The sequence below is a fragment of the Hemicordylus capensis genome, chromosome 2 (assembly GCF_027244095.1).
Source record: "Hemicordylus capensis ecotype Gifberg chromosome 2, rHemCap1.1.pri, whole genome shotgun sequence".
NCBI classification, from domain to species: domain Eukaryota; kingdom Metazoa; phylum Chordata; class Lepidosauria; order Squamata; family Cordylidae; genus Hemicordylus; species Hemicordylus capensis.
The window spans coordinates 175,924,989-175,946,405 of NC_069658.1; the positions used below are offsets into that span (position 1 = coordinate 175,924,989).

Consider the following 21,417-nt stretch of genomic DNA (forward strand, 5'->3'; position numbering starts at 1 on the left):
TGACTCTGTTAACAGTTGATCACATTCAGTTTGCCTTTTGGCAAAAATGTCTAACAAAACCCTTTCATCCCATCCACTGGAGGTTCAAGTTTTAGATCTGATGCTTCCAAGGTGATGTGGGTATGCTGGCTAGTTCCACAAATATATTAATGGCAAGGTGACTAAGACATCTCCTGCTAAATGAAGGTGTTCCAGGCCTTTGCCACACACAATTTGCCTTAAGTCATCAACTCATTACAGTGGCTCTTCCTTGATGTTCATGGCCAACAACAGCCCAAGTGAGGGTCAAAAGACTGCAGAGGCATTAGGGAGTTTTTATTCAGTATAAAGAGGAAGCATTTCTGATCTCTTCAGATTCAAATTAGAGCAGATCATCCAAGTTAGCTGGGGAAAGGTTCAATCTCCTCCTTTGGCGGGTACACTGAAGGACTGTGTGTGTGTGTGTGTTGAGGGGGCGGGGAATGAAGGACTAGACACTGCTGGGACAACAGGAAACTATGTGGGATGCAGAAGCTACACCCTTGACTACTGTTTGCTCCACACTCTTTCTTTGCCACTTGGTTCTCTAAGGCCTCAGGCCAATTTTTCCCCCAGCGGCAATACCCAAGAACCTTTCTACCTGGAGCCATTGGGGACTGAATATGAGATTTCATCAGTGCAAAGCTTGTGTTCTAGCACTGAGTCAAGGCTCCCCCAACCCCGACATCATGCCGTGAGCATTTACATATTTTCCTCAACCAGAACCTTATTTATTCAAAACAAATACGCTAGTAATTTATTTATTCAAAACAAATAAACTAGTAATTTCCACACCAGAAACTTATTTATTCAAAACAAACAAGCTAGTAATTATCACATTCTAAAGGGATCACTTATGGACAAAATGCTATTTTCCATTGGAAAGAGTGATTCCAATAAGAATTGAAATATTGTCTGTCTTGTAAACGTTACCTTTTCAGGCAGCTGTGCTTCTACTTCCTTCTTTAACCTTCTTAGCAGGAAGGGACGCAAAACTTTGTGCAAACGACGGATAATTAGGATAGTTTCTTCTTCATTCAAATCCACCTGTTTTGATCCACACATGAATTCAAGGACACAACAGTTAAGCTGTTTTTCTCCAGTATCATCAGAAAATCTCATTATATTATAAACTATATAAGCAAATGACAAAATCAATACATGTTATTGATTTATCTCTAGCCCCCTAAAACTACACCCCACTTGTATGTGTGTGATTGATTGATTAAGTGCCGTCAAGTCAGAGTTGATTCTTAACGACCACATACATAGATTCTCTCCAGGTTGATTAGTCTTCAGCTTGGCCTTTAAGGTCTCTCAGTGGTGCATTCATTGCTGTCGTAATTGAGTCCATCCACCTTGCTGCTGGTCGTCCTCTTCTTCTCTTTCCTTCAACTTTTCCCAGCATTATGGACTTCTTGAGGGAGCTGGGTTTTCACGTAATGTGTCCGAAGTATGATAATTTGAGCCTGGTAATTTATGCCTCGAGTGAAAATTCTGGATTGATTTGTTCTATAATCCATTTGTTTGTTTTCCTGACTGTCCATGGTATCCTCAAAAGTCTTCTCCAGCACCACAGTTCAAAAGCGTCAATACTTTTTCTATCTTGCTTCTTCAAAGTCCAGCTTTCTCATTCATAGAGTGTCATGGGGAAAACCATTGTCTGATCTTTGTAGGTATAGACACACCACGGCATCTAAAAATCATTTCCAAGGCCTTCACTGCAATCCTACCAAGTGCTAAGGTTACATGTATGTGTGTGCACTTGTGATAAAATACTTGGAGTATTTTAGCACAAATAAATACCCCTGAGTTAACTCTAAGGCTGTAGAAAGTGTTGTGAATGCTGGGCCACTTGCTCAATTAACTACAACAAAGAAATCTGAAGCCACCCAGAAGCACAAGACTTTCCTATATAAAATTGGTTCGATATTTCCTCTGGCATTTACCTTTTCTCCAGTCATAGCAAAGGGAGCATTAAACCATTGTTCAAATGTGCTACAACTCTTGAAGATAGTTGGAAGGAGGAAGTTAAGCAAAGCCCATAATTCTGGTAGCTTATTCTGGAGTGGGGTCCCTGTCAGGAGCAGACGACGTGGAGCTACGTAATGCGTGTTTAGGACCTGGGTTAGTTTGCAATGATGATTCTTCATTCGGTGACCTTCATCAACTATCATGTACTTCCAACGAATCTGAAGATGCAGGGCAGCAAAATCAAATTCGGTTAGTCTATGCATGAATCCCACTTCCCAGAGAAAAACACAAATTTAATGTAGCCCCTACTCCCTCAAGTATTAAGCCTGTGGTAGAAACAGAATATGGGGCTTCACAGGAATATTAAAAGTTACATCTAAACTAGGCTTCTAATAGCCAGGGCATGGGAAATGCACTCATCTGCTCATCAGTGATGAGAGCAAAATGAAGTCAGACAAGTGTAAATGCAGCCTTTGATCTTGACAGAAAGTTGTGGATTAGTACCTATTAATAACCAGTCTTTGTGGCATCTTCAGGGATGCTGCTGATCTACTGCAAAAAGACTGAGCTTTCCCACCTAGTTAACTGGAGTTGATGTCAATGAACTATAGCCCTCTTCAGACATTTGTGATCACCACTACAACCACGATTACAGCTCCCAATGTGGGGAGGAAGTCCCGCCCAGGAACCTTCATTCAACCTCTGCAGCTGGGTGGATATGGTTACAGGTCTTTTTGTCTGAAGAGGGACATGCCAGCCATCACAGTAATGGCGCTTCCCTCTCACACAAACAGCACCGTAACTACGAGTGCCCAGCTCGATGGGGTGAGTGACAGCTTCTGGGCGGGACTTCCTCCCTGCGTTGCAAGCTGCAACTGTGAGTGCAGTGGGGCTTACGAATGTCTGAAGAGGGCTTATAAGTAGCTGGTATGTGGGCTGGGAAAAACTTTTTATTTTTGTGATTGAGCTAGACTTTCCTTTTTAAAACAAATATGCACACATATACACTACACACTTTCATTTGGGATCATTTAATTGTACTTAGTCCAAGATAGAGGGACTGTGGCGCAGCTGTGAACTGCTCCAGCACAGGAGTTGATCTAATTGACATGAGCTGTCTTGACAGACAGTATCGGTGGGAAGAGACAGATATATTTTACTACATTATTGTGTAGAGAAGAGATGTATTCTCATCCTCACTGATTAAAAAGACAAAATAGGAAATATCTCTCCATTATTCAGCAACGATATGCAATGAATACTTAATTTCCCCATGTTTCTAATATTCATACTTGCCTAAAATTAATTAATCTGTTGATTTTGAAAGAATAGGTAACCTCAATAGTGCCTATAGGACACCATGATGAGTTATTTCCGATATTAAATATTAATATTTTAGCAAAACCAGAAAGGAGCTTATATATACAAAAGGCTCACCTTTGCAAGAATGTGCTTATCTTTGATGATATACTCGTATGTCGTGAGCAGAACATTAAACTTTCCACTTCGAAGCTGAGGTACAAATGCCCGCCTTGCAGCTGGAGAGCCCTAATAAAGATGAAATAAGATAAACTAAGCGTAGCTTTCAGGAAAGTTGTCAGCTGGGCCAAGATTAAATCTCACCACTTGAGATTTGAGCGGGGGGATTTTTTGCTGATCTTCCCTCCCCTCTGAAGTCCACTGTGAACCACCAGAATATGTTCCTGATGGGTTCTACAACCTTCAGGGACATACATCTGTACCTGATTATCTGTGGGGGTTCCGTTCCTGAATATTACCGCGGGTAACAAGTAATTTAGTATATGGGATCGCAGGGCTTAGGTTCCTAGACTAGAAAAACAAGCAAGCCTAAAAGCACCAAAAAAACACAAGAACGGGCCAAATAAAGTGCCCTACTGTGCTTCAGAAGTCCAAGGATGCCCCCGCAGTCCCTAAAATTCTGCAAAAAAATGCATTTGAAAACAACACATGAACCACAAAATGGCTCTCTTCAACAAAATGGCCACCCCCAACCCACAGATATAACCCCCTTTCTGCACCCCCCCCCGTATTCCGAGGTCGGGTGCTAATTACCCGACTGCAGGCATGCAAAACTCCGGATGTCGGGTCTGTGTTACTCCTGCTAACTGGGCAAAGAGGCACCTTGTTAATGTGGTGATTTTCTTTATTTTGTAGGGGGAGAGTAACTGGCCAACTCCATCCCCAGCACAGTACTTCTAGTGACTGTTGCTGGTGTCTATCTTATGTTTATTTCTAGATTGTGAACCCTTTGGGGACAGGAAGCCATCTTATTTATTTATTTATTTATTTATTTATTTATTATTTCTCTCTGTAAAACCGCTTTGGAAACTTTTGTTGAACAGCGGTATACAAATATTTTGTTGTTGTTGTGTAAAGGGAGGTCCACCTGTATTTTGGTGAAGCACAGCAGGCTCCAGAGGGAAAGGGAGAATGGTAACAGTGTAGTGGTAGTCTGGAACTTGCATTGCTGCACATACATAGTGCTAGTCTGGATATTGGCCACACACAATAGTAATCCAGATGCTGATCGTGTTTCACAAAATCCATTAATAAAAATGAATTGTTACAAATACAATGTTAAGCAAGTTCAGCAACTTCAAAATTGTAACTAATGTTTTTCAAGTGATTATCCCCAGGAAGTGAAAGAGTACATATATATTGCATTGATTTATTGGGCATTCCAATAAAAATATTTTTTCCTCACATAAAGTTTTGAATTTGCTTTAATGTAACATTTTAAACATCTTAACATTTTTAAACAAATGAATCACAAAATGGCTCTCTTCCACAAAATGGCCACTCGCAACTTGCGGATATAACTCTTTTTCTGCCACCCCGCCACCCCACCCCCTGCATATGATCCCACATATTATCAATCCCTTCACCCCACATCAAGTATTTGAGTTCAACTACTTGGCTATTGAGATACAGAGTGGGATATTTATATGGCAGGTTTTAAAAACTAAATACATCGGTCAAATAACATGCCAAATCAGATCACAATCTATTTAGGGCATCAGGAAAATTTGCAGAGTAAAATTATCTGGGGAGGGTGGAGAAATCAATGCAAATTTTATGCAAATTAGGGAAGATATGCACAGGAAAAATTGCCAATTCAAAGTTTTCCAGAAAAGCTACATTTCTGAACTTCACACAGGCCCAAGAGACAGGTATTAACTTTGTGGGACTGGTTGAGGACTTATGAAAGTGAAGAGAGGCAGGAAATCCAGAGGACTGAAGGAAGGGTACAGTATGTATAAGAAATAGTAAATACACAGTATGTATAAGAAACTAAGAAATAGGAAGAAGGGAAGAGTGAGACTCAAGGAAAAAGGATAGAAGGGACAGGAAATCAAGTCAAGGAGGAGCTAATTGAAGGGTCTAATAAGTCACACAGCATTTAAGGAGTGGTGGTATGCTAGGATAGGGAGAGATATGGAAGTCTGATCAAGAGTCAAGGTAGCTAAAGGATCCAGCACAAGATAGGCAATGGCTGAATTTAGGAAACATGACTGGAGAAGACATGGGCTGAAAAAATGAGGGACAATGGAAGAAGTAGCACTGAAATAAGGTCAGGAGGAGCTCTGCACTACTGGCAGGAAGGAAGTAGACAAACAACACCTAGCAACACCTGGTCAGGAAGCCAAGGGGCACAGGATACATTTCATAGAAGATTGTAGCTAATGAGTCAATTGCTTGACTGCAGGCTTCTAGTACTATTCGATTATCAATCTTCTACCATTCAAGTCCTATAATGTTATTTTTCATACAATGATTAATTAAAGGTTGAGGTCTGGACCACATAATAGCTTTGTAAGGCCGAAGCTGCTGCTGCTTCCTTAAGGGAATGAGATGCTAGGCCCTCCAAGAAAGGCAAGCCAGCCAGCTGGGATGCCACAGGAAACTAAAACATGTGCTGATTTTCCACAACAATTTGCTGGCAAATCTTCAGTGCCCTCCCAATCAAAGTTATTTCCTGTTTCCTGTTGGACATGAACTATGAGTCTTGCCTGATCATTATTATGCCCTTGTCAAAACCCCAAACACACTTGGGTTGCTGCTGTAACTCTGTCACTTGAAAGGGGGAAACAGTGATACTCCACTCCCCACCACAATGTCTGTCCACAAATTTTATCAAGTGTCCTAAATTTTGGGCTGCCTCCTAGATCCAGAGACAATTTGCCATGGTTTAGGCAATAAGATGCTGATCCCACCTCCCCCCAGATGGTGCCTTGCAAAATCCCTAATGTTCTTGCAAAAGTCCTCATAGTGGGGAAGAAGAAAGTGTAGCATTGGTACTTACCATGGAGACTGCTGCTTGCTTGTTGGCAATATGGAGGGCATCCAGTGGGTTAACTCCTCTTACTAGCTCCAGAAGGCAGGGCCTATGCTAATTAGTCATGGCTTCAAGAGCTGGGGGGAGAAAACCCCACCCAGTTTTTCTGCCCTGCCTGCTCCAGAAGGCAGGGCCTATGCTAATTAGTCAAGGCTTCAAGAACTGGGGGGAGAAAACCCCACCCAGTTTTTCTGCCCTGCCTGCTCCAGAGTCAGTCACTCTTTGGGTAATCTCTTACTTTTTTGACAGTTGTCTCTATTCTTCCTTTTGTTTCCTCCTTCTAGGCTTGTTGCTCCTTTCCCCTAGAGTTCTCTCACTTTCAACCCTTGAAACCTCCTCTTCTTAAATACTGAGGTCACTCACACAATTAAAAACTGTGTTCTACTCAGGTGTGGGAGCTGTGTGTGCTCCCAATTTTCAATTGTATGGAAGCAAGGTAAGAGGAAAACCTGGGTAGAAGCGATTGTGTGGAAGCAAGGTAGGAGGAAAAGCTGGCCATTCTTCCATTTCCCAATCCTCTCCTTTATAAAGGGATAGAGAGTTCTAAAACATGGGGGGGGGAATCAAAGAGGGCCCACAGTAAAAGTCCTCCTTAGTCCTCACTCCTCAGAAAACTCTGACCTGACCCACACCCCAACCCTTATCTTCTCAGGGAAGACTGCCCCATATCCCCAGCTGCTTGGCTCCAACTCAACCCCCTTCAATACCAGATGATAAGGATTTGGGGGGTCAGCGATGAGGATGAGTAGTGGTCAGGGGAGGAGGACCCTTCTGCCACACTAGCATCATCCCCTAGCCAGAGTTGCCAGAACCTAAGGGGTATACTCGTGGGTCAAATGGGCTGTAAGCCAGAATTTGGCTTTTTTAAAGCCAAATCTGGCCACCTAGCCCTAGGCTGTTGTCAGGAGAAGCCCCCTCCTTAACAAAGTTCTGACTGTGTTAAGGATGGAAACTTCTAGATCTATTGACTCTCAGTCACCATCTCAAGGAACTGTTGTGTTTCCTAAACAGAAGTCCCCTCACCATATCATTCCTTTAGAAAAGACTATTCAGAGTTAAAACAGCCAGCATCAGCTCACCGCACCCAGGCCACGCTGAATAAGTATTATATATACTCTCCCTCAGATCACTATGGAACAGCTTAAGCCTCCTATGCTAGATGCTCCAATTGCATCCTTGCTCAGTGGCACCATCTTACCAAAGGATGGTGACAACTCCCTAAAAGATCAGTCAGATAAAAAACAAACAAACAGAAACTGTCCCCAGAAAGGCCATGAGGCTACTTCCTTAACCATTTACGTCTCTTCTGCTTAATCCATTTTTTCCAGAGCCATTGTACTGTGGGCTAAGGAGCTTCTTGAGAACCTTCCTCCAACCCAGACAGGCTTAGAAGAACAATGCTAAAGATTCAGAAGGCAGCTGCTTTTTCTGAAAATGCAAATTTAGACATTTTAGGCCCTGCCTTCTAGAGCTAGTAGGAGGAGTTAACCCACTGGGTGCCCTCCGTCAACAGAGAAAGATGGTTACCTGTCCCCAAAAGGCTATCAATAATAATAATTTTTCTTTTAAAAAACTTTAGGTTGCTTACCTGTAACTGGAGTTCTTCTGGTAGTCATCTGTCCATTCACACAGATGGGCTTTGTGCTGGCATGAAGTAGAATCTGGAACCTTCCAAGCTCTATTCTCTCTAGATTTGTGCCAAGGGCCCTCCACATCCCACTAGATCATGTACTCTGCTCCCTCCTTCTCAGTTCCAGAGTCCGCCATTATATAGCTCTGCAGTGGAGAAGGATGGGTGTATGTGTGTGAATGGACAGATGGCCACCAGAAGAACCCCAGTTACAGGTAAGCAACCTGAGATTCTTCTGAGTGGTCTTTTTCCATCACACACATAGCCGCATCACAAGCTCCTATCATCACTAGAGGAGAGAAGCAGAGCCCAGAGATCCAGAAAAATCAGGTGAGTTGTCCCTGTACATCAGTGGAAGAGAGACTGCATAACCGATTTTTCAAAGGCTGCATCTTTTCATGCATGGACATCTAGGGCATAATGTCTTATGAACGACATTGGGGGTGACCAAGCAGCAGCTTGACATATGGGTTCCAGTGGCAGACCCCGATCAAAGGTTGTGGATGTGGTTGTGGATGTAGCCATGGCCCTGGTGGAATGAGCTTTAACATTAGCTGGGGGTTCTAAACTGACCACCTGGCAGGTGAGTTTAATAGTCTAGACCAGGGTTTCTCAACGTGTGGGTCCCCAGATGTTATTGAACTTCAACTCCCATAATCCCCAGCCCCAGTGGCCTTTGGTTGGGAATTATGGGAGTTGAAGTCCAAAAACATCTGGAGACCCAACGTTGAGAATCCCTGGTCTAGACTATCCAGGCCAAAATGGATTGCGTAGAGGCCCTGTGTCCCCAATGTGGTTCCCCATAAGTCACAAACAGCGCTGGAGACTTTCTAAAGGGTGCTGTGCATTGAATATAGAAAGCTAATGCTCGTGTGACATAGAGTGTGTGCCATATATGTTCTTCCATGGATGCAGGATTTAGGAAGGTAAGGAAATCAGCTGGGACTATGGAAGGAAGAAACTATCTTTGGCAAGAAGGAAATGTGTGGATGGAGAGTGACCCTCTCCTTTTTCAAAATTATGTAATTTTTCAAAAGGTATCTGAGCGGAGTGCCTGCAACTCCTTCACTCTATGGGCTGAAGTTATGGTCACTAAGAATACTGTCCTATGTGTTAGAAGGCAGAGGTCTTAGGTGGCCAGAGGTTCAAATGGCCTGCCCATGACAATAGATAAAACCCTAGGCAGATCCCAAGATGGTGCAATTGTAGGAGCATTGGGATGTAAGTATGCTAGTCCCTTCAGGAACTGTTTTACCCATGGTATAGCAAAAAGTGAAATTGGAATACACAGTGCCCAGAAGGCTGCAATGGCTGCAAGGTGTTCCCGTATAGAAGGCATCAACAATCCTGCCCTCTTCTAATAAATGTAAAAGAAGAAGAGTCAGGGGAGCCCTGGTAGGATCAGAAAGTCCCAACCGTGCAGCATAGTCCGAAAAATGTCTCCATTTTGCCCTATAGGAGGCCCTCGTAGAAGGCTTCCAGCATGCTGTTCGCACCTCACAGAGCTTAGGCATCCAATCAGTTGAATCCTTCGAGCCGTCAGGCGTAGAGTAGACATGTCTGAGTGTAGTATTTTGCTGTGCTGTTGAGACAGAAACATGGGGTGTGTTGGAAGATGGTGGAAACGTCTCCGCGACAGCTGTAGCAATTGGGGGAACCAGTGACGACGCAACCACCATGGAGTAATGAGGATGCAGTTCATCCTGCCCTGCTCTATTTTCTGAAGAACACATGGAATCAACAGGATCGGAGGGAACAGGTAAATGAAAATGTTCGACCAGATGATCGTGAAAGCATCCCCTCTGGACTTATGGCTGACCCCTGCCCTGGTATAGAATATAGGCCATCGGAAGTTGCTTGGACTGGCAAATAGGTCTACATGAGGCTTTCCCCAGATTTGAAAGACCTCCTGCAGCATTCTCGGGTGTAACTGCCACTCATATGAAATATACTACTCAAGCCATCTGCCAACGTGCTGTGTAGGCCCTTGATGTGCACCACTGAGAGATGAATGTGATGATGAAGCACCCAATGTCAGACCTTCAGTGTCAAGTTTAGAAGGGAGCGTTACCTTGTGCCACCCTGCCAGTTCACACAGGCCTTCACTGTGGTGTTGTCTGTCATGATTTGGACTTGTTGACCTACAAGATCTGGCCAAAAACCTCTGAGGGCCTTGAAAATCACCAAAAGTTCAAGGAAACTGATATGGTGTCATGGCTTCCTCCTTGGACCAGTATCCATTCAAGCGGAGATCCTTGAAGTGGGCACTCCAGCCTTCCTTGGATGCATCTGTGGTAAGGTAAGCTTGTGGTCTGATCTGTTGAAAGGTGTGGCGATTTGTGGCGATTTGTGGTGACTGTCCACAAGGTAAGAGTGGTTTGAACCAAGGGCGGTAGTTCTGGCGTCCTTGATTGGTGGTCCCTTGTTGGTCTGAAAGAGTCAAGGAACTACCTCTGAAGAGGCCTCATGCAGAGGCTAGCAGTTGGCAAGACTGTGATAGTGGAAGCCATTAAACCTAACATGCGTTTTATTTGTCTTGCAGGGTGGTACAGCGACCGTTAGAGAATGAATAAGTTCTGAAATCTGCTGTATACAATCATCTGGTAAGTACACCATGGCTGTGGTGGACCAGAATATAATGCCCAAGAACCTTATCCTGCGAGTTGGTGTGGGTTGAGACTTTTTACAATTTATATTTAGACCTAAGCATTGCAGGAGAGACGTGGTCGTTTGAAGGTCTTTGCAGAGTATCTTGACAACTGGCTGCTAGGAGCCAATCGTCTATTAAGGGAAGATCTGTATTCCCCTTTCTTGCAGATGATCAACAACTATAGCCATACATTTTGTATATACCCTTGTAGCGGGAGGAAAGGCCGAAGGGCATTGCCTTGAACTGGAACACACAATCCTATCTGAAAACTTAAGTATTTTCTGTGCTGGGGCCAAATTGTTATATGGTAGTAAGCACCTTCCAAATCAATTGAGGCAAAACCACATGCCTTTTGAGAGTAGAGGAATGATGACTTAAACAGTCAGCTTTCGGAAGCAAATCACGAAGGAATTCAGGAGCCTGAGGTCTAAAATTCATGTCCCTCACAGCTATGGTCCCTGGCTGTAATATGTTCAAAACTGTCCTCATTATAATACACCTGGTCCTTCAAATTCCCAACAGGTGAGTAATGGGACCTCCTATATCTGTCCTTATCCCATGGAGGGGAATGGCCCCTCGACCGATCGGAGTAGTAGGAGTTCACCTCCAAATCTCCCCCATCACCCATCAGGGAGTACTGGCCTGTTCTTGGTACCGAGACATCGAGGTCCGGAGAGTGGCTGGGAGTCTGCCTGGGTGAGAAGGGATCAGTTTGCCAAAGAGATCAGGCCATCGAAGCCCCAGGCATTGAGGGTGTGCAGTGTTTCTTTTTTGCAGCCACTCTGGCAGGCTGCACGGTAACTGGGTGCAGAGCCAACTTCAGCCTCGAGCTCTGCACATGCGCACTGGTCTGCATGTCGGGCTCCTTCAAAGCCTTCTTTTTATTTGGTTTTGGCACTGAACCCGATTCAAGAAAGTATTGTGTAGTCTTAGGCTTATTTGGGCCTTCAGGCGGTGGCTGAAGCCCGCCATCGAAGTGATGTGTCTCCGTAGAGGAGGGCAAAGACAAAGGCAGCAGCACTTGCCCCCTGAGTCGGGGAGCCATTGTAAATCGCCCAGAGACACAAGTTTTGGGTGGTATAGAAATATTTAAAATAAAATAGGGCAGCAAAGCTGGCCAGTAGCATGGTGGGGGAGTCAGGGGAGCTGTTGGCAGGGCTGAAGAGCCAGCCAATAGCACACAAGCAGAAGAGACATTGACTATGCCCATCAAATGAGGGAATCTTCGCCTGTCAGCCTGAGCAGCATTTAAATGTCACCTTACAGATACAAATCAGGCAGGAAAAGCACTCCCCAGAGGGGAGGGGGAAATGGGAGGGGGGTTGCCAGTGGTAAACTAAAACACTGAATAAAGAACTGAAAATAAAATATAGAGAGAAGTTGGAGATAATTGTTAAGTAGAACGACTTTATCTTTTTTAGAGCTACGAGAAGTTCAGCAGACGATGAACTGAGGAGGAGGATGCAAAGCACGTGACCTTGTGGGATGGGGAGGAGCCTCAGCACAAATCTGGAAAGAATAGAGCTTGGAAGGTTCTGGATTCTACTTCACGCCAGCGCAAAGCCCATCTGCGTGAAGCCCTTCTGTGGACAGAGACCACAGAAAGGCTACAAAAAGTAACCACCAGCAACAGCCACTAGAGGGAGGCTGTGCTGGGGCTGAATACGGACAGTTGCTCTTCCCTTGCTAAATTTAAGAGAGATAACCGATAAAATGCTTGGTTAAAACTAGAAATAAAAATCTAAAACACAATATTTACCTTGTATGAGACCTTAACCACAGAAGGAGCCCACTTATCAAATTCATATGCCCAATTTGATAGAGTTCTAGAACAAAACAAAACAATTAAGACTCCATTTTGTGTAGTCATCCATTACACCAAAACCCCATTTCTTCTATGGGCTGTTTTAAAAATACTGGGTATCGATCCAGACTAGTTAGTCATGTCTAAGCACACCTGACATCAAACAAGTTAGTCATGACTAACTTATGTCCCATTAATTTTAATGGGATTTAGTCATGACTAACTTTTGCTCTCTAATTATAAGATCTTTAACCATAACATGAAAATTAACTGCTTAAAGAGTAAGAACTGAGTGCAACTGCCAGCCTTCCTCCACACTGCATCATGGATGTATTGTGCAAGTCTGTATTAATAAATGCCAGTTTACGGAATATAGTCAGTTTCACTAATCCTAACACTTATTTCGTTCTTCAAAGCACCCATGTTCTATTAGCAAAAATCATTTAATTTTTTTGCTGTATCTCTTGCAAACATTACACTGAGTATATACAACATAGACTTGGTCCCTGTTAAGAATAGATAATTAAAAGCTCTGGGTGAATACAGAGCAGATAGGTTCCTCATCAACTTCAAATATGGCATTTGCACACAGAGCTTTCATTTCACAACAGTTTTGTCCACTATATTAAACCAAACCAGTTACACGGGAACAAAGAACTGAATGGGTTTATCTTGCCAAATTATTTGCCATCAGGGCTAGTAGCCATTACCACCCAGAGACGCAAGTTTTGGATGGTATAAAAATATGACTGATAGATAGTTAAAATTCTTTGGGAGCTGTCATAAGTTCAAACATCATGCCAAACCACAGTTTGCAAAGTTTAACTGCGGTTTATTACAATATTGGAACTGAAAAGACATGGTCTATAAGTGGTCAACAAATTGGCATGTAAAACCATAGTATGAAGCAAGTTTGCAAACCATGGCTTCTGAAAGTTGTGGTTTGGTAGGATGTCTATATTGCCAAACCATGATTTTATCTACTGTTCTGTCTCCTGAAAATTGCTGTGACATTGGGTGGAAAACCAAAGTTAACACACATGCTCTGGTGGGCAGATCACTAAGCATGCCCTCAGCCTTGCTCTTGTCCAGCCACAGCCACAGCCCCACCCCCTGCCCACCATGCTGTTCTTTTTGTATACATTCCATATGTTGGGATGTTTCCAGGTAATGCGATGAGGAAAGGAGATGAGAAAGGAAAACTCTGCTGGTAAACTGAGGATGCTGCATGCACATTTTCAGGGCAAAAATAACAACAGAGAAAAGTGAAAGAAGTGCAGGGGAGGGGGGCACTCCTCAGTAGAACGCTAGCGGAACCAGGCAGCATCCACAACACAACTGGAACGGCTGACAGCAGCCTGAAGGTTTTTGAACAAGAACATCCTCAGTAGAACTATCTCCTTAGCTGCCCAATAATGGCAAGGAAGCACGCGTGTGGGAAACCAGACTCTCAGGCAAGGTAGGCATGAAGAAACAAGTGTAAACCATGGTTTGCATGTACACTTGGGATTAAAAAATGGGTTGGTTTCTAAACTCTGGTTAGGGCAAACCATAGTTTGGCACATCTGAGCTGAGTTGTACTATTGGTTTTAGACTGCATATTCCCTCAGGTGGGATGGAGCCATAGCTTAAGTTATAGAGCAACTGCTCTGCATGCACAAGGTCCCAGTTTCGATCCCTGGCATCTCCAGGTAAGGCTTGGAGAGACTCTTACCTGAAACCTTGAAGAGTTGTGGCCAGTCAGTGTAGACAATAATGAGCTAGATGGACAAAGGGGGCTATATAAGGGGAGCTTCCTATGTCCTTATGTCTTTTGCCAAGCTTCATTGTTCTAAAGCAGGGTTTCTTAACCTTGGGACCCCAGATGTTGTTGAACTACAACTCCCATCATCCCCAGACATGGCCTTTGTGGCTGAAGATGATGGTAGTTGTAGTCCAACAACATCTGGGGGCCCAAAGTTAAGAAACTCTGTTCTAAGGCTTAATGTTTACCCTGTGAAAACCACAGTACCCCCACACTCTGCTGCCATCACCCTGCATTTTTTATTATGATTGCCTGGATCCAGTGCCCATAGGTTTTTAGATTTTGTATTCAATTTGTTCATCTTTATATACACAAGGTAGTCAAGCTGTGGCAGTTCATTCAGCACTGAAAACCACATTCGAAATATTATAAAGCTAACCTGCATATCATATTTCCCCTAATTACCACAATTCTTGCACACTATTTTACACAAAGACAGACATTTCTGAACTTGACCGCCCCTCTCAAAATGACAGACCAACCCAAGAGGGATACTTACGACAGAGGTACTATTATCAGGAAGGGTCCATTGATACGTTTGTGCTCCATGAGGTATGTAATTAAAGCAATGGTCTGGATTGTTTTACCCAGGCCCATTTCATCTGCCAGGATTCCATTCAGATTATTATTGTACAAGGATACTAGCCACTCTAAACCTTTAATCTATGGGGAGAAAAAAAAGGAATGTACATGTTATGGCGGGCATACTGAGTGCCTCCCACCTTACGTTGTGTTTGGTGCTTTCCACAGAGCAGTCCTCACAGCACCATCAGATCTGCATGCCCATGCATAGCACAGTATGTGCTGTACAAGCCAACCCCACTCTGAAGCTAAAGGCTCTTCCTTCTGCTTCTTACCTGGTACTGCTTGAGGACACCATTCACCATAAGTGAGGACTGTTTGTCCACCCTTTCAGTGACTGCATGGGCCACAGCATAGTAAGACTGCAATCCCCTTGCCAAAGCCTGAGACACGCCATACTCATCATCAACATCTTGCTTAGCATTCCTAAGGAAAGAGGTTGAACAGGACGAATAAAGGGGGGGGGGAGCAAGAGTAAAATTGGATCACCTACTATACTAACATAAATATTATCTTAGTACATTTCAAAAAACAAACCTGCAACATCTTGCAGGCCAAGGCTCACAAAGAAGACTGTCCCAAAAGCTAGGGGACAAAAATTTATACAAAACAAAAACCCATTAAGAAAATATTAAGAACTGTCTTGCCATCTAACTTTTTTTAAAAAGCATCTCTGCATAAGGATGCTTAAGCATCTATTTAGCACATTTGTTTATTGCCCCAAATCCGCATCTCTGGGCAGTTTGCAACAAACATAAGACTAATTTAAAACAGGAATTAAAACATTAAAAACAAGTCACAATTATCTAATTGAAAGCTTGGGTGAAAAAATATGTCTTGTGGAGTTTTGATCTGACAGTCTTTTTAAAAGCTGTCAGAGATGGGGAGGCTCTTATTTTGGCAGGGAGTGCTTTCCAAAGCCTCAGGGTGAGGCGCAATAGAGAAGGCCCATCCCTGAGTAGCCACACATTGAGCTGGTGGCAACTGCAGATGGACCTCTCTGAATGATCTCAATGGGTGGCAGGGTTTACAATGAAGAAGACATTCTCTTAAAGAAGACACTATCTCCTCAATTGCTGTTAGTGGAATCTACATGGCTATAGGGGGATGTTTTAGATCAGGAACAGTGTGGCAGAAGGAATTAAATCTCCCCCTTTCCCAGTGTTGTGGCCCCAAGCCAGTTTGCTTTCCCTGCCCAGTTGCTTTTATAAAATATGGAAAAATCAGCAGATCTGGCCACAACAGATCTGTATCTCATCAAGGTTGGCTCAGAAGCTTCAGATCTCTTAGTGGAGGACATGGATGTCTCTGGACTTCGGGAAGAGTTAGAGCTAAGACATGATCTGTGTTTTTCCTTTTCTTTTAGGGTGGACCCTGCTCCCAGAAGGATGCCAGAGGTTTTAGGTTTGTGGGTGGGGTGTGTGTCTGTCTGTCTGTGCTGGAGATTTCTGCTTTCATTCAGGATGTGTGCATGTCTCTCTTTTAATACTAGGAAGGTCCCCTGATCTAGAATTGTTCAAGAAGTCTAGAGATTCTCTATCCTCAGTCATCTCTCCTAGATGATTGGCTGAGGCCAATCATGCCTACATAGCACCAGAAGTATCTGCAGGACCAGCTACAACCTCAGCTAGTATTCCAGAAGCTACAGCATTCCTTAAATCTGCACCTGTATGTAGATGGAGAGTAACACCTATGGCAGTCCCTTTCCCAGGAAATCACTCTACTCAGTTGGGGTCAGACTTGTTCCCACTGGCTCCTTGGAGAGTGAGCTGCAGAAAAGGCCACCAAAAAGGGACAGCAGAAGGCCTTGAGAAGGAGCTTTCCAATTCGTATCCTGTCTCTGGATCCTTTTGCTCCTGAGTCCTTTTTGTTGTCTGTCTGTTTTACTATGAACGTTGGCAGGCTTTTGTGGGTGCCTATCTACTGCTGCAATGGTAGAAGTCACCTGGGGCTCTTCCTCTGACTTTTCCTGGTCCCAGAAGAGGGACCTTTCCCACTGTCCCCCTCTTGAAGAGAGAGCTCCATTACATTCTTCCTGCATTTTCTTTAAAAGGAAATCTGAAACACAGCGGTTGATGTAGACATGGACTCTGTAAGGACTCTGTGAACCTTACTCAATAATATGTCTTGCATCCACTTCCGATACATCATCACTGTCTGGATCTGGAATCTTTTTCTTCTCCTCCACAGGCAAAGCAGACTGAGCAGGCTGTGGTTGTTCCTCTTCCTCCTCCTGCCAGAAGTTGAGATGATATCAGACTAGATATATGGAATATGTTAACTTAAAATATTAATACTTGCACTGGAAACAACACAGCCTTAATTAAAAGGACAGCCTGCTGCAAAGCTTACATTAGGAGTAGAATACACACTGATCTACAGCAAAGGGACCCTCAAGAATCTCAGCTGATCTGTTTCGTAATACTAAACACAGAGCTTGAGCTTGTGTGGATATCATTTGTGGGAACTGAACTGACCACAGTTGCGAAGATATGAATCAAATAACAGAATACATGGACTAGCTGAAAAACAGTAGTTTTTGCAAAAAAAGACTTGTAGGAACTCAAAAGGAGGACAGATCTGTAGCAAGTACAGGCTGGCTGTTACCTGCCAGTCTGAGAGTCAACCCTAAACTGTCGTCATGTCACAAAAATCAAAGAGGATGGGAAGGGAGAAGGAGCTGGGAAAGGAGGGTATGAATCTGAATTTAACAGGACAAAATGAAGCATAAGGGCTGAGCAGATGGGGCGGTTGAAAAAGAGGAGATGAGGAGAAGAGAGCCGGAATAGGCAACACACTGGCGGAGCTGTTATGATACCACAGAATATTCTAGAGGAAAAGCCACATTGGCCATAGGGCCAGAAAGAACAACGAGCTCTTGGCAGGAAGGGGTTCAGTGTGGCAAGGAGGATTCCAAGCTCTAGGTATGCAGGAATGCTAGTTCACCTCAACTGCAGTTAATGCCACTGCCTACATAACACTTAATTGTAATTAAAGTTGTTGGCAGGAATTTGTGATCCAGAAGATGTTTTGGGGGATGGGAGAAAAGAGTACACAATACTGGTTTTTGATTTGCTTGTTTCAAGCAATCAGGAGAATAACTTCTGCATAGGGCCTTAAACTCAGCACAGCTGAATAAATACAAACTCTTGAAGAGCCTATTTGAATCTGCTTTACAAATTACCCCCAAAGAGCGGGGACTACTGCCTCTGTGGTTGTTCACACAGCACTCTGGTGAGATGTTCCACTTCGGGCAACACAGTTAGGACAAACTGTATGGTTATATACTATGCCTGCAACAAGACTCAGCTTCCACGATGGGTAAACACACAATCCCCCTAACCAGGCACACACAGAAGCCTTACATGTTGGAGCTGAGTGGGAGCAACCAGGGAGGCAGAGACCACCTTGCCACACAGTTCAATTTGATTGACCTGATTTATAAGTCACCTAAGCCAAAGGTAAACAGAACTCATTTCTATGCTACCTACACAGAAAACAAAGCTCACGTGGTGGTTCTTATTTTCACCTAAATGCTGCTGCTTTTGGCTGAGGTAAAATGTAAAGCATGGCGGTCAAATGAAACTGAGAGGCAAAGTGGTAGCTGCCTCTATGGTTGCTCTTTGCTTAAACATAAAAAGTGAGAACAGAAGATAAACTGAAAAGGTGGCACACGAGAAGGGCATTTTGGGGCATATTTTAATGTTGGTTTTGGTCCAACACTAAGAAAATAGACTAACTTTAAACTGAAGGCATTCTTTCTTACCTCTTCCTCCTCCTCTGACCCACTTTCTTCACTGTCAGATCTTGGCGCTACTTCATATCTATTTAAATGGATATTAAAACTGTTAATATCAATTATACCTCTAAATCTTAACGCATACAGGAAAATCAACACAATGTTCTTCATATTCAGTGACAGAAGGCTAATCTAACAAGTATGTTCCTCCTCATGTCACTGGGGTGGAGGCAGGAGAAACAGCCTCAGCTCTTAGAAAATAATTTTCATCTTATTAATAAACTCAGCTGGGAAAGAGACTACATAATAGCAGCAGCATGAAGAAAAAAAGCTACTTTGAACAGAGAAAAAGAGACATTTCCAAATAATTCTTTTTACCCTAAATAAGAGATTATCACCAATTATCACAGAGACAGGATGGGACAAGTTTGCCCCTTATAATGGAAATTCATAGTCATTTTTCTCTTTTTCCCCATAGCAAAAGGAGGACGTATGATTATGGACTTCCAGCTCAGTATAATGTCGCAGAATAGGAAAAGTTAGGAGAGAACATTTTCTCATGAACATGTAAAAGCATGTGATGAAATGCCCTCCTTCCAAAGAGGAAGCGAACATAAAAGGAGCTTCACTGATTAGACCAGAGGTTCCTCTAGTCCATCATCCTGTTCCCAACAGTGGCCATCCCAAAGGCTCTAGCTAGGCCGCATGGAAGGAATGAAGGCATCTAAAGTTTGAGACACCTTAAGGCAGGCATCCCCAAACTGCGGCCCTCCAGATGTTGCTGAACTACAACTTCCAGCATACCCAGCCATAAAAAATTGTGTCTAGGGATGCTGGGAGTTGTAGTTCAGCAACATCTGGAGGGCCGCAGTTTGGGGATTCCTGCCTTAAGGTCTACAATCAGTTAGCTGTTTTGAGGTCTCCAAGGCAACCAACAGTGCCAAAAGCTGCTGCAGTCAAGCGCGCGTGCACACACACACCACCACCACCATACATTCAATTATTTATCTGGCTTTTTGGAACCAGATCAGAGCTAAAGCACTTCAAAGTTCAATTATGGTGGACCACCACATGAATAGGATGCATACACAGACACAAATAATGTACATTTTCATGGCAAAATACTCAAGTATGATCTCTTGGCGGCTTACCCGGGATTCATTTCTAACCAGGTATCCAGTTGTCCTGCCTTCGGTGCATCTGTGCCAGTAAGAATTTTTCCACTCTCTACGTGAATCACTTTCACAGGGAGGTCACTCATTTGGCTGGTTTCATCTAAAGGCTGAAAAAACACAACTGTGTGTTAAACATGCTTTTCACTTTTCCATAAGAAACCATTTACTGTAATGCAGACCCCCTCACTAATTTAGATTTTAATTCCATGGTAGAATTAAACTGAGGGAGTGTGTGTGGACTGGGGAAGCCAATAACACAATTTAAATATTACTTGAACAAAGCCACACTTTTCTCTTTAAAAAACTGGGTTTTTTATGCAGAGCCACTGCCGTGTAGTAAATAGTGTTGACTAGGAACACAGGAAGCTGCCATATACTGAGTCAGACCATGGGTCTATCTAGCTCAGTATTGTCTTCACAGACTGGTAGTGGCTTCTCCAAGGTTGCAGGCAGGAATCTCTCTCAGTCCTATCTTGGAGAAGCCAGGGCAGACCCTGCTTAGCTAAGGGGACAAGTCATGCTTGCTACCACAAGACCAGCTAAAGGAGCCCAGTTTCAAATCCCTGCTCAGCAATGAAGCTCACAGGATAACCTTGGGCCAGTCACTAACTTTCAGCCTAACCAACCTCACAGGGCTGTTGCAAGAGTCAAACGGGATGGAGAGACATGTTTGTCACCCTCTGCCTTGGAGAGGTTAGGTACATACAAGTTAAGAATCGAATGGAATACTGAAGTCAGTAGAGATCTCACATGAATACGGCCCTGAGTTCACAAGAGAGTCTGTATGGGGGCAAGTTATTTATTTGTTATTTCTCTGTGTAAACCACCCTGAGCCATTTTTGGAAGGGCGGTATAGAAATCGAATGAATGAATGAATGAATGAATGAATGAATGAATGAATGAATAAATAAATAAATAAATAAGTGACTTGCTTGATAGGCCAGCAAGCAAGCATGTTTTCTAGATAAGTGGGGATTTCAATCTTGGATTCCCTGGCTCATCCAACAAGCCACGCGAACTCATTTTGTTAGAAAAAGCAGAGTATGTTATGAAGAACTATCTAAATTCTGTTTATCTGAGCTTATATTCATCCTCATCACAGAGGCTGATAACCATATTTATTAAAAGAGCCTCTTCCTTTCTTTTATTCCAAGCCAGCAAATGCTTGGACCCAAAGAGGGAAGTCTGCCAAAAGAGCTTACCTGAACCATGTACAGCCAGCATTCTGGCAAACCTAAGAGAAGGTTTAACAAATGCAGAGGGGCTCCTACAGTTAATTTCTGATTTGAGCCCACAGAAAAAAGTGAACAGTCTGGAGCTGGATGGGGAACTATTTGTTTGCAAAGGCAGAGTACCCTCCCTCACCACCACCCCACCCCCAATCTCTCTGACTGAATGATGTGAAGGAATAAAAATGTCACAAGAGGTGTTTCCTTGATGTTTGAGCTTGAATAGGACCAGCTCCAGGTTTGAGGGAATCCTGGGCAAAGTGTCTTCAGTAAGTCCCTTGGCATTGATTGCTCCTCCGCCATCCCACTCTTACTGGGCAAGAGGGGAGCAGGGATAGCAGCTGAAGAAGGTGGCTGCAACAGTAGCAGTAAGAGGAGGGATGGTGACAGCACCAGACAGCTAAACATGTAGTGCTCTCACTGCTCCATCCTCCTCCTCCAGCTGCCGCTGCAGT

General features: G+C 43.6%; 1 protein-coding gene across 10 annotated transcripts in view; it reads right to left on the reverse strand.

The window, feature by feature from the left end:
* SMARCA4 (SWI/SNF related, matrix associated, actin dependent regulator of chromatin, subfamily a, member 4) overlaps window positions 1-21,417 on the reverse strand; it is a 108,018-nt gene that overhangs the window by 45,090 nt on the left and 41,511 nt on the right. For all 10 annotated transcript variants that reach the window (XM_053289804.1, XM_053289799.1, XM_053289805.1 and 7 more), the window contains 9 exons: window positions 19,710-19,840; window positions 18,586-18,643; window positions 16,934-17,052; window positions 15,095-15,245; window positions 14,737-14,900; window positions 12,389-12,455; window positions 3,430-3,540; window positions 1,968-2,210; window positions 952-1,065 (listed from right to left, as the gene is read on the reverse strand). In XM_053289804.1, the coding sequence (XP_053145779.1) occupies window positions 952-1,065; window positions 1,968-2,210; window positions 3,430-3,540; window positions 12,389-12,455; window positions 14,737-14,900; window positions 15,095-15,245; window positions 16,934-17,052; window positions 18,586-18,643; window positions 19,710-19,840 (1,158 nt within the window). The remainder of the gene's footprint in view (window positions 1-951; window positions 1,066-1,967; window positions 2,211-3,429; window positions 3,541-12,388; window positions 12,456-14,736; window positions 14,901-15,094; window positions 15,246-16,933; window positions 17,053-18,585; window positions 18,644-19,709; window positions 19,841-21,417) is intronic.